Here is a 13,888-nt window from a genome sequence, read left to right as displayed (position 1 = left end):
TGAAATTTGTGTGAAATTGGCCAAATTGCCAATTTCTGATCACTTTATTGGGTAGTTGAAATCAGTACAGTGGACCCCCGGTTAACGAACTTTTTTCATTCCAGTAGTATGTTCAGGTGCCAGTACTGACCGAATTTTTTCCCATAAGGAATATTGTGAAGGAGATTAGTCCATTTCAGACCCCCAAACATACACGTACAAACGCACTTACATAAATACACTTACATAATTGGTCGCATTTGGAGGTGATCGTTAAGCGGGGGTCCACTGTATATGGGCGGTTTCTTGTACTCAATCGATAGAACAAATGGAGTTCTAGTGAAATAGCTATGATTTTAGTCGACTGGAACATTGGAATTTGCCGAATATAGGGCTCAAACTGGGTGAAATCGCCAATGCATAAATATTGTCGAGACCTCTAACTTTGTGAGAGCATAATTCCGTAAGTTTTCCATCAAACTTCATACTTATGGTGCCATTACCACTGGGAAAAGATTCTCTATCTTTTCATAAGAAAAAAAAAAAGGGGGGTGGGGGTATTTTTTGACCCCCAGTGGGAGTCCAAGATTGAGGGTCTTGAACCTCAAAGGGTATCCTCCTAATCCTAGCTCTCCACACTGCTCTTCTCAATGTGAACCTGCTTACTGCTTCAACTACTTTCTTTACACTCACTTCTGTCTCTTGCTCTTGAATAAATGCTATTACTACTCCTTGCTCCATGCATAAATTCTCTGCCTCCATGTCATCATTTACATTTAACAGTTTCTTTATTTTTTTTTAATTTTAGCTCCAAACTTTTCCAAAATGCTGTGCATAATATAAGTTTCACTGCCCTCAAAAAAGAAAAAAATGCCAAATTTACACTCATCTAATGCTAATACTGTTTTCAAATAATTGTGGTAGGTCATGGTCTTGGATATACATTTACCTTTGATATACCTTTGAAGAGTTCCGAGAGTTTTTCTACTCCCAGAGCCCAGCCTTGGGCCAGAATCATCTGACAAACATATTTATTTTTTGCCCAAATTACTATTCACAAAACTCAATACAGGACCAGTACTAATTATTTAGTAGTGTAATAACTATTTGCATTTTCTACTGCGTATATTATTTCCAAGAACTGCATTACAATTATTTTACTACAGTAATTGGTTATTCATTTTGAAGTGATTAGCTTACTAATATAAACAGTCATCTTTACTAACACAACTTAAATTCATCTAAAAGTAACCTAACTAATGCTGGGAAATAAATTTTTTCAAGTTGATCTGAAAATGCTTACTGTGGCCGTGTGATCTCGAGTGAACGGTAATGGTGTCGAGAGTGGTGGGGGGTGTCATCGTGTAAGGAGGCTGTTCGTCTAAACACTCTACCCTCTCGCCCATTCCCACGAGAACCATTTACACCACCACGACGACTCTCAGGACTCTGTTGGAGAGAGAGGGAAAAAAATACAGCCTCTGAAAACATTTTATATTCTGTAAAGTGTAAACTTTATTAAACATTTCAAAAGATAACAATAGTTTAGAGTATCACGTTAAAAGACAACAGAAGTAATGTATCCACCCTTCAGCAATACTTGCTTGTGGCATTCCTTGTTTCTTTCTCACTTGCTCATGAAGCAATCTGAGCCCCAAGTGCACTGTAAAGCGAAAATCACTGTAAAGCGAATCATAGCTTTTTCTCACTTTCAAATGCATACAATATCCTGATAACATGTTTACACCATCATATATTAACCCTTTAACTGTCCAAACATAGTTCTATGTTTTCACTGCCAGTGGTCTGAATATTTAAAAAAAAAATCACTTTTTTAAATAAGGAAGGCAATTTTCTATGTGTAATAGGATAAAAAAAAAATCAGGGACAGCACTTACTAAGATATAAGGCTGCAAAGTTAGCACTGGATGCTCATATGATGGCAACATGGAGTACTGCCATTTGCAGAAATGTTGCCGATATTTTTTTTTAATTTTTTTAGTTTTTATTGTACGATAATTATGTTTTATAGTAGATCTTTTGATTTCATAACCAACTGTTGCAAAGACACAAATATTAGGTATGGAAATAGTAATCATACAATCTGAAACACACATGTATGCACTGACAGGTGAATTTGTACACCTGGCTCAGCCACATACTATTGTCTACAACTACAATAGACCGTCATTTAGCACGAGTTTATTTGGCACGATTTGGGTATAGCACGATTGAAGAATTGTGGCACAATTTTATGTAACACGTCATAAGATGAATTTAACACAGTTCAGTTTGCGGGAAGAAAAAAAAACTTCCCTTTTCCTCAAGCGGCTGCCTTGATGTGGATCAGTGGGGAAGACCTCCCGTCATCCCCAGCCATCCCCCAATACCACCCCACCATTCGTACTTCATACTTGTCCAGTCCAGCTTCTCTACTACAAGCTTGTGATTGTGAATTGTGTTTTGATCTTTTAATTGCTATATCTTGTATCTGCCAAGCAATCATGACACCCAGTAGGCATACCAGTGTTGCTCAAAGTGGCAAGAAAAGGTGTAAGCATATGTATAAAAGAAACACTGTCTGTTTATAAATTCAAGTCTCTTCTTAAAAATCACTTACTCACCCTCAACTAAATAAATACTGAATAATTGTATCTCATAAATTTTGTTTAACCTGTGACCCAATCAACTTTGTTACTTTTAATTACATTACCTAACAGAATACTCCATTCTACTGAATGCAAAGCAACACAGTAAATGACCATATGACCTGTCTTTGAAATACTCATTTGTGCTTAATTGTTATTTGTTTACAATAATGTTTGCCACTGAATATATCACTGCTTAGTTAACCTTAAGTTAATTTTAAGCCTGCCCATAATGCTCTGCATACAAGGGGCTTTGGCATGTTACACTTAACCACTGTATTTCTTTGTACTTCTATGTATCATGTTCAAATTAATAAATAAATAAATAAATAAAGTCTTAGAATTAACGGAGGAAACAAAGATATTAGACAAGACATAGCCTGTGGCCATAATGAAGTGCTACTTTGTACACATAAAAAAGAGGCAAACATAAGTTTGTGTAACTGGCTGACTTACTGAATGACTGACTGGCTGATTTACTGAATGACTGACTGGCTAACTTACTGAATGACTGACTGGCTGACTTACTGAATGACTGACTGACTTACTGAATGACTGACTTACTGAGTGACATGATTGGCTTACTGAATGATTTGACTGACTTACTGAATGACATGACTGAACTGAATGACTTGACTGACTTACTGAACAACTTGACTGACTTACTGAACAACTTGACTGACTTACTGAATGAATTGACTGACTTAATGACTTGACTGACTTACTGAATGACTTGAGACTTATTGAATGACTTGACTGACTTACTGAATGACTTGACTGACTTACTAAATGACTTGACTGACTTTCTGAATGACTTTTATTTATTTATTTATTTTTTATTTATTAACAATTTGAGCACACATACAGAGGTACAAAAAAAATACAGATAAGAGCAGCATGCCAAAGCCACTTATACTATGCATAGCATTACGGGCTGGCTTAAAATTAACTTAAGATTAACTAAGCAATGATGAAATCAGTGATAAGACATTATTGTAAACAGATAACTATAAAGCACAAATGACTTTACTGACTTACTGAATGATTTTACTAACTTACTGAACAACTTGACTGATTTACTGAATCACTAGACTGATTTACTGACTGACTTACTAAATGACTTGACAGATTTACTGAATGACTTGACTGACTTACTGAATGACTTGACTGACTTACTGAATGACTTGACTGATTTACTGAATCACTTGATTGACTTACTGAATCACTTGACTGACTTACTGAATGACTTGACTGACTTACTGAATGACTTGACTGACTTACTGAACAACTTGGCTGACTTACTGAATCACTTGACTGACTTACTAAATGACTTGACAGATTTACTGAATGACTTGACTGACTTACTGAATGACTTGACTGACTTACTGAATGACTTGACTGACTTATTGAATCACTTGGCTGACTTACTGAATCACTTGACTGACTTATTGAATCACTTGACTAACTTACTTAATCAATTGACTGACTTACTGAATGATTTGACTGACTTACTGAATAACTTGACTGACTTACTGAAAGATTTCACTGACTTACTGAATGACTTGACTGACTTACTGAATGACTTGACTGGCTTACTGAACGACTTGACTTACTGAACAACTTGACTGACTTACTGAATGACTTGAGACTTACTGAGTCACTTGACTGATTTACTGAATCACTTGACTGACTTACTGAATCACTTGACTGACTTACTGAATGACCTGATTGACTTACTGAATGACTTGACTGACTTATTGAATGACTTGTTTGACTGAATGACAAAGTTAGACACTCAACACCAGCAGCCACAATTTAAGGTAAGAAATACTATTATTTCTGTTACATTTGTAGTCTTAACCAGTAAAAACAACATAATACGTACATCACAACAATGAACTACAACTACATATTCACTTTTATTTTTGTAAGTTGTTTGGCTTTTTTTTGGGCTCTCAGGAATGTAACCCTATTTTTCCCATAAGTTCTTCAGTCTAACATGGTTTTACCTAACATGGTGTTTTCAGGAACGTAACTACCATGTTACATAATGGTCTAGTGTATATATAAGTTATTTACAGGTCCCAGCAATGTTTCTAGAAATCCTGGATTGTATTATACTCCATGAGGCATGTAGTCATACAGAGTGCCACCCCACATTGCTGACACATGACTCATGTCCTTCTGCTGTTGGTGTCGCATTGTGGTGTGAGCACACACAATACACTCTTTCTGAGAATACTTCTTTTTTGAAGTAGACAGTAACTGTGTCAGGAAGTGACAGTTAGTGAGGATTCACTCTGGCACATTCCCCTTTGGTTATGGCTGAGGGGCAGTTGCAGGTGTGACACTATACTTTTTTACTATCTGCTTTATGACACTGAGAGTGAATTCTGCATACCGAGGTCATTTCTCGGTCTTTATCAAAATCAAAGCTTTATTTCTTTGCTAAGGTTACAGTGTGTGTTTACATTTCATAATTTGATTGGTACAAAGAGAGCCACTATCATGTCAAGGCATGACTACTTAAGTCTGGACAGGTGAAGAGTGGTAGATTACAAATATTCAATATTTTACTCTATTATTAATATGAGGTAGTACAATTTATGATACAAACATACATTTTTAAGTTTGTAATAATGGCTTAATAGTTAAGAGATAATAAAATATTTCAGGGAGTTGCTTTTAATAACCCAACACAAAGCGGCGATGCAGATGATCACAAATTCTTGCGCCAGACAACACACCCCACCACTCTTCAAAAGCTTGAACTTACTTAATATGCAAAATATACACACTTATTATTGTGCCTACTATATATACAGAACATTAAACTCCAATATCAGCCTTCCACTCAAACTTCTCCTAGACAGCTTCAACAAAATACACAAGCATCACACACGAGGCACAAAAAACTTTTTGACATCCCTCGTGTGTGTCTCACACTATGCAAAAATGCAGTGCACATAAAAACCCCGAAGATCTGGAACTCTTTGCCTGAAACAGCAAGAGGTCCCCTGCCAACAAATGAATTTAGAACTGTATTCAAAAGTCATCTCATCTCTCAATAACAACCATACCCACACTATTCTGAACTCTAACGAAATTAAAGGTTCAAGGCGATTGGCCATGGTAGATCCCCAAGCACAAACACCGTAGGTGAGGTAAGGGTATATTAGAGTGATAAAAAGTAAGGAGCACCCTTTGGGATACAAAGTATCATATCTTGGATAAGTTACCTACTGTTTTGGTAATTTTCTTAGTTATGGATGTTGGTCTGAAATGTAAGATTACAGTCAAGGTGGAGACCTAGAAATTTGCCCTCAGTGTGTCTTGTAATCAGTGAACCATTTATCGATATTTTTAACTGGATATTTAATGCTCTGTTTCCAAAACGCATGAAGTAGGTTTGATATTTTATGTAGCTCACTGTTTACAGTGTTACTAAGTACAGGTCTGCCATCACAAATCTGGAATCATTAGGACCTGTAGTGTGCCGGATTATTGAGTTTGCCAGATTACAGAGTGGTTAGGTTAGAATACACTTAATAAAGTTAACAAATTTTACTTACATAAGAAAGTTCATTGAACATCAGCAAAAATCGAACATTTCTGCTACTTTGAGCTCAATTGTCAAGGTACTTTGTGTTGTGAAACCAATCAAAATCATATCTGTTTCTGTAATATATTTTCCATTCTATCAAATGAGACCAAAAAAATGAGAATACAACCATTAAAACCATACGGTAATATACCACTAAGACATGGCTAATGGCTGAGCGGTGAGCTCCGAAATTTATCGGCCAATTTTTTTCATTTTTGGTGTACGGTAAGAAGCATCTTTCCATCATACATTGCCCAAGTTTTAATAAGATAGCCCAACAAACAACTGAGAAAAAAATATTTACCAAAAATCATATATGGCAAGCCCAAGCCAGGAACTGGAAATAAAGTCACTTTGTCTGACTTTTTTGGGTTATCCTCGGTACTCTACACATGCCGCTATGTGTGATAATCTATTCAATTCAATTCAATTCAAAATTTATTCTCTATAAGGATTACAATGCTGAGTTTACAGAATTTGGTTATTGAGTGGTTTACATGTAGTAGAATAATAATTACAGAGTGTACCACTAGAACACCTAGCATGGCTAGGCATTTCGGGAAGACTTAGATTAAATCTTAAGTTTAAAATATTGCAAAATTATGAGGTAAGTTGGTATTATGGCTAAGTGACTAAATACTAGTTTGTGAGTTTAGCAATGTGAATGCTTTTGTTTTGGCACTATACATAGTTTCAGTCATCTAGGTAACTGTATTTGAGTATACCTGAATAAACTTACTTATTTCTATTCTCTCGACTGAGTACAAGAAACTGCCCATTCACCTGGAGTTTACCTGGAGAGAGTTCCGGGGGTCAACACCCCCGCGGCCCGGTCTGTGACCAGGCCTCCTGGTGGATCAGAGCCTGATCAACCAAACTGTTGCTGCTGGCTGCACGCAAACCAACGTACGAGCCACAGCCCGGCTGCTCAGGAACCGACTTTAGGTGCTTGTCCAGTGCAAGCTTGAAGACTGCCAGGGGTTTGTTGGTAATCCCCATTATGTATGCTGGGAGGCAGTTGAACAGTCTTGGGCCCCTGACACTTATTGTATGGTCTCTTAACGTGCTAGTGACACCCCTGCTTTTCATTAGGGGGATGTTGCATCGTCTGCCAAGTCTTTTGCTTTTGTAGTGAGTGATTTTCGTGTGCAAGTTCGGTACTAGTCCCTCTAGGATTTTCCAGGTGTATATAATCATGTATCTCTCCCGCCTGCGTTCCAGGGAATACAGGTTTAGGAACCTCAAGCGCTCCCAGTAATTGAGGTGTTTTATCTCCGTTATGCGCACCGTGAAGGTTCTCTGTACATTTTCTAGGTCAGCAATTTCACCTGCCTTGAAAGGTGCTGTTAGTGTGCAGCAATATTCCAGCCTAGATAGACCAAGTGACCTGAAGAGTGTCATCATGGGCTTGGCCTCCCTAGTTTTGAAGGTTCTCATTATCCATCCTGTCATTTTTTCTAGCAGATGCGATTGATACAATGTTATGGTCCTTGAAGGTGAGATCCTCCAACATGATCACTCCCAGGTCTTTGATGTTGGTGTTTCGCTCTATTTTGTGGCCAGAATTTGTTTTGTACTCTGATGAAGATTTAATTTCCTCATGTTTACCATATCTGAGTAATTGAAATTTCTCATCGTTGAGCTTCATATTGTTTTCTGCAGCCCACTGAAAGATTTGGTTGATGTCCGCCTGGAGCCTTGCAGTGTCTGCAATGGAAGACACTGTCATGCAGATTCGGGTGTCATCTGCAAAGGAAGACACGGTGCTGTGGCTGACATCCTTGTCTATGTCAGATATGAGGATGAGGAACAAGATGGGAGCGAGTACTGTGCCTTGTGGAACAGAGCTTTTCACCGTAGCTGCCTCGGACTTTACTCTGTTGACTACTACTCTCTGTGTTCTGTTAGTGAGGAAATTATAGATCCATCGACCAACTTTTCCTGTTATTCCTTTAGCACGCATTTTGTGCGCTATTACGCCATGGTCACACTTGTCGAAGGCTTTTGCAAAGTCTGTATATATTACATCTGCATTCTTTTTGTCTTCTAGTGCATCTAGGATCTTGTCGTAGTGATCCAATAGTTGAGACAGGAGGGACCTGTTCTAAACTACCCAATAAAGTGGTCAGAAATTGGCAATTTGGCCAGTTTCACACAAATTTCAAAAGATGACAATTTCAAAATAGGGTCCAGAATAAACAATGCAGACATTCCTGGCACTAAAATAACATTTTCTCTGTTCATCAGTCACAGCTAAAGGCCCCTCTTATATTACTCTTGCTTACCATCCGGAATTTTTATTCACACAAAAATAGAAGATTTACTGTTATGCAGACTACTGCATTATTGTAATAGTTGTATAAATAATGTCAATCCATTTGTGACTGCATATTGGAATTTGGACTGGCAGGTGGACATGTATTAGACAGTGACGTCATTTGTTTACTCTTGAATATCGCCAAGAATCAAACATTTCCGCTATTTTGAGCTCAATTTCAAAATCATATCTGTTTCTGTAATGTATCTTTTATTCTATCAAATGAGACAAAAAAAACGAGAATACAACCATAAAAACCACATGAAAATACACCACTAAGCGGCTAATGGCTGAGAAATGAACTCTGTTATTTATGGCCCGATTTCTTTCATTTTTGGTGTATGTTAAGAAACATCATTCCATCATACATTGCTCAAGTTTCAATAAGATAGCCCAACAAACATCTGAGAAAAAAATTTATTTACCAAAAATCATATATGGCAAGCCCAAGCCAGGTACTAGAAATAAGTCACTTTGTCTGACATTTTTTGGGTTATCCTAGGTTCTCTACACATATGCTGCTATGTATGATAATCTATGTAGAGAAAATAGCTTTTTTGTTTCAGTTTTATGATGCACCATGAGTGTATATCACAGTTAGCCCTGTTCTATACTTTGTTTTCTCTAACATAAGCCCCCAAGACAGGAATAGGAGAATGGTACAGTGGACACTCGATAATTGTAAGGCTCGAAAGTAGTAATTTTCGAAAATCGTAACGTTATTTTCGTCAAAACATTGACTCGTGAATCGTGATTTGACTCGCGAATAGTCGTTCATCTGGGACCTGTACACACAGCCCTGACCTGCCTCACACTCCATTCCCAGCCAGTGTGCCATTGTTTATTAGTGACTCAGGATGATCCCACAGCTCATACGATACATTTCATAATATTCCATTCGTTTTAGTGCTTGCAACTGCTAAATAAGTCACCATGGCTCCAAAGAAAGCTTCTAGTTCCAGCCCTTTGGTAAAGAATGTGAGAAACACATATAATTTAAGAAAAAGTTTGTAGAAAAATACGACGATGGTGGTGGTAGAGTGGTAGCAGTTGTGATAGTGGTAGAGGGTGGTAGTTATGGTGGTAGAGGGTGCTAGCAGATGTGATAGTGGCAGAGGGTGGTAGTGATGGTGGTAGAGGGTGGTAGCAATGGTGGTAGAGGGTGGTAGTGATGGTGGTAGAGGGTGGTAGCAATGGTGGTAGAGGGTGGTAGTGATGGTGGTAGAGGGTGGTAGTGATGGTGGTAGAAGGTGGTAGTTATGGTGGTAGAGGGTGGTAGAGGGTAGTAGTGATGGTGGTAGAGGGTGGTAGAAATTGTGATAGTGGTAGACAGTGGTAGTGATGGTGGTAGAGGGTGGTAGTGGTTATGATGGTGGTAGTGGTTGTGATGGTGGTAGAGGGTACCTTCTTCAGTGATTCAGCAATTCTACTAACTCCTCCAATGTTGTTGGAGTTATATAGGGCTACAGAAAACACCCCCGTCTCAGCTGCTGCTTCACCACCATTACTCTCAGTGGCCCTTATATACCGAACAACAACACAACACCTCTCGTGACATACATAATGACTTATTTTATTCATTCTAGAGTATATTCCATGTTTCTATGTTATTAATATTGTTTATTATGTCATATAAGTTGAATTGTGATAGATATATAAGCCAAAGAGTTGATATTAGTGTCATATTCTCCAACAATAAACTTACCTCCCCTCTCTCTGCCCCTTCTGCCATACACCAACAACAGTCTTCAATAAAAGGTAAGTGTGATGTTAAATGTTCATTTATACATTTTATTAGTGCTTTACATTTATTTGGCATTCTTTTCTGCATTTTTTTTTTTCAACAAGTCGGCCGTCTCCCACCGAGGCAGGGTGACCCAAAAAGAAAGAAAATCCCCAAAAAGAAAATACAGGTCCCCCTCAACATTCGCGAGGGTTAGGGGATCAAGAGCCTCGTGAATGTTGAAAAACCGTGAATGTTTGGTGCCCAATATATTGTAGGGAAATATAATACAATGCTGCTTCCTTAACTTGTCCAACCATGAACAATCATAAAGTACATGAAAACGTCGTAAATTGTACTAAATACATACGTAATGCCTTAATAACATGTATGTTATTAAATACCACTGCCTCAACCAATGCGAGTCCCTACTACCCTCCCTCCGACCCCCCACAACTGGCAGCCAGCCCTCCCACCACTGTGTGGTGAGTGTTTTGTTTGTTTATTATTTGCTATTAAACTACAGTATAAATAATGCAAACCGATCCATGACTGCATACTAGAATGGCTATTCGGACAGGTATTGGAAGGTGACATCATGTGTTTACTCTTGAACACAGCAAAGAATCAAACATTTCTGCTACTGCTAATAATAATAATAATAATAATAATAATAATAATAATAATAATAATAATAATAATAATATAATAATAATAATAATAATAATAATAATAATAATAATAATAATATAATAATAATAATAATAATAATAATATAATAATAATATAATAATATAATAATAATAATAATAATAATAATAATAATATAATAATAATAATAATAATAATAATAATATAATAATAATATAATAATAATAATAATAATAATAATAATAATAATAATAATATAATAATATAATAATAATAATAATAATAATAATAATAATAATAATAAATACGATAGAATTGAAGAAGGAAATTGTACAAAAATACGAGGGCTGAAGCAGTGGTGAAGGAAGTGGTTGACGCAGCCTCAGTGTGGCTTTGTTTATGCTGGAGTGAGTATTAGTCTCCGTGCTCTTCCAAACATTTCACAATAATTCATTGTATTTGGTGCTTGTAGATTGAGTGTGACTGGAGTGGTTGAGGCAGTGATAGAGGCACTGCCTCTATAACTGCCTTTACCACTGCCTCTATCACTGCCTCTACCACTGCCTCTACCACTGCCTCTACCACTGCCTCTATCACTGCCTCTATCACTGCTTCTACCACTGCCTCTACCACTGCCTCTATAACTGCCTCTACCACTGCCTCTATCACTGCCTCTACCACTGCCTCTATAACTGCCTCTATCACTGCCTCTATCACTGCCTCTATCACTGCCTCTACCACTGCCTCTATAACTGCCTCTACCACTGCCTCTATCACTGCCTCTACCACTGCCTCTATAACTGTCTCTATAACTGCCTCTATCACTGCCTCTATCACTGCCTCTATCACTGCCTCTACCACTGCCTCTATAACTGCCTCTACCACTGCCTCTATCACTGCCTCTACCACTGCCTCTATAACTGCCTCTATCACTGCCTCTATAACTGCCTCTACCACTGCCTATATTACTGCCTCTACCACTGCCTCTGTAACTGCCTCTACCACTGCCTCAACCACTCCAGTCACACTCAATCTACAAGCACCAAATACAGTGAATTATTGTGAAATGTTTGGAAGAGCACGGAGACTAATACTCACTCCAGCATAAACAAAGCCACACTGACGATGCGTCAACCACTTCCTCCACCACTGCTTCAGCCCTCGTATTTTTGTACAATTTCCTTCTTCAATTCTATCGTATTTATTATTATTATTATTATTATTATTATTATTATTATTATTATTATTATTATTATTATTATTATTATTTTTATTATATTATTTTTATATTATTATTATTATTATTAGCAGTAGCACAAATGTTTGATTCTTTGCTGTGTTCAAGAGTAAACACATGATGTCACCTTCCAATACCTGTCTGAATAGCCATTCTAATATGCAGTCATGGATGGGTTTACATTATTTATACTGTAGTTTAATAGCAAATAATGAACAAACAAAACACTCACCACACAGTGGTGGGAGGGCTGGCTGCCAGTTGCAGGGGTCGGAGAGAGGGTAGTAAGGACTCCTGGCGGTAAACTTAAATATGATTTGGAGGCTGGGAATTTGGCGGTTGGGAATTCGCGAATGTGTGAAGCCCGCGAAAGTTGAAAACGTGAATGTTGAGGGAGACCTGTACTTTCATCATCATTCAACACTTTCACCACACTCACACATAATCACTGTTTTTTGCAGAGGTGCTCAGAACACAACAGTTTAGAAGCATATATGTATAAAGATACAAAACATATCTCTCTAAACTGCTAATATCCCAAAACCCCTCCTTTAGAGTGCAGGCATTGTACTTCCCATTTCCAGGACTCAAGTCCGGCTATATAAAAATAACCGGTTTCCCTGAATCCCTTCACTAAATATTACCCTGCTCACACTCCAACAGATCGTCAGGTCCCAAATACCATTCGTCACCATTCACTCCTATCGAACACGCTCATGCATGCCTGCTGGAAGTCCAAGCCTCTCGCCCACAAAACCTCCCTTACCCCTTCCTTCCAACCTTTTTGAGGACGACCCCTACCCCACCTTCCTTCTACAGATTTAAATGCTCTCCGTGTCATTCTACTTTGATCCATTCTCTCTTTTCTGCATGTAGATCTATATTTAAGCTAGGGAAGTGCCCTAGAGTCCTTATGGAGGGGGATTCCCCTTCCAAACAATAACCCCTCTTCCCTCTCTCCTCCTCCCTGTCTTCCATTCATCAACAACAGCCATCAATAAAGGTAACTGTCATGTTGAATGTTCATTCTTTTGTTCATGTAAATCTATTTTTAAGGTAAAAAAAAAATTGTTGTTGATACTTCTGAATGTCTGGAATGAATCAATTGGATTTACATTATTTATGAGGAAAATGGATTTGCAAATCGTCAATTTTGATAATAGTCATGCTCTCTGGAATGGATTAATTACGAAAAACAAGGGTCCACTGTACTTGTATCCCATATCCTCTTCATACCTCCGTCATTCTGGAGTATTTAACATGATTTTATGTTATTTATATTGTTTATTATGTCATATTAGATCAATTGTGATAGGCAAATATGCCATAGTGCTGATATTAGCATAATAATAAAGCATATTCCCCTGCATTATGAGACTGAGCCCATGGCAACCAACAGTGGCTTCAAAGCCACCTTATCTTTTATTCGTTGGAACCATGGCTAGGGTTAAATGGAGAAAAAGAAATTGGAATGACTTATGCAGCAAGTAGTGCCACCAAACAGTACCAGCAGGTTGGTGTGGCAATCCTGGAAATCTGAAATTATGCTAACTGAAATTAATGCTGAATAACTGATAAAACTGCTGGATTTGTGATGGCAGACCTGTATAGCTGGGTTTGTGTGGGAGAAGACGTAAGTGGTGTCATTTGCAAACAGAAGTGGATTAAGGAGTTGTGATGCATTTGGGAGGTCACTGATGTAAATAAGAAAGAGTAGAGGACCTAGGAC

At 37.8% G+C, this 13,888-nt stretch overlaps 1 protein-coding gene across 2 annotated transcripts in view; it reads right to left on the bottom strand.

The window, feature by feature from the left end:
• LOC128695454 (uncharacterized) overlaps nucleotides 1–13,888 on the bottom strand; it is a 64,233-nt gene that overhangs the window by 40,287 nt on the left and 10,058 nt on the right. The window contains exons 1-2 of one of the 2 annotated variants that reach the window (XM_070084821.1): nucleotides 9,953–10,238; nucleotides 1,283–1,428 (exon numbers count right to left, since the gene is read on the bottom strand). In XM_070084821.1, coding sequence (XP_069940922.1) covers nucleotides 1,283–1,428; nucleotides 9,953–10,129 — 323 coding nt within the window. In that variant the 5' untranslated portion in view covers nucleotides 10,130–10,238. Of the gene's footprint in view, nucleotides 1–1,282; nucleotides 1,429–9,952; nucleotides 10,239–13,888 lie in introns of those variants that run through there. The other variant, XM_070084820.1, reaches the window with a different exon arrangement.

Source organism: Cherax quadricarinatus, chromosome 14, assembly GCF_038502225.1.
Source record: "Cherax quadricarinatus isolate ZL_2023a chromosome 14, ASM3850222v1, whole genome shotgun sequence".
Taxonomy (NCBI): Eukaryota; Metazoa; Arthropoda; class Malacostraca; order Decapoda; family Parastacidae; genus Cherax; species Cherax quadricarinatus.
This window is presented reverse-complemented; position numbering and strand designations above follow the sequence as displayed.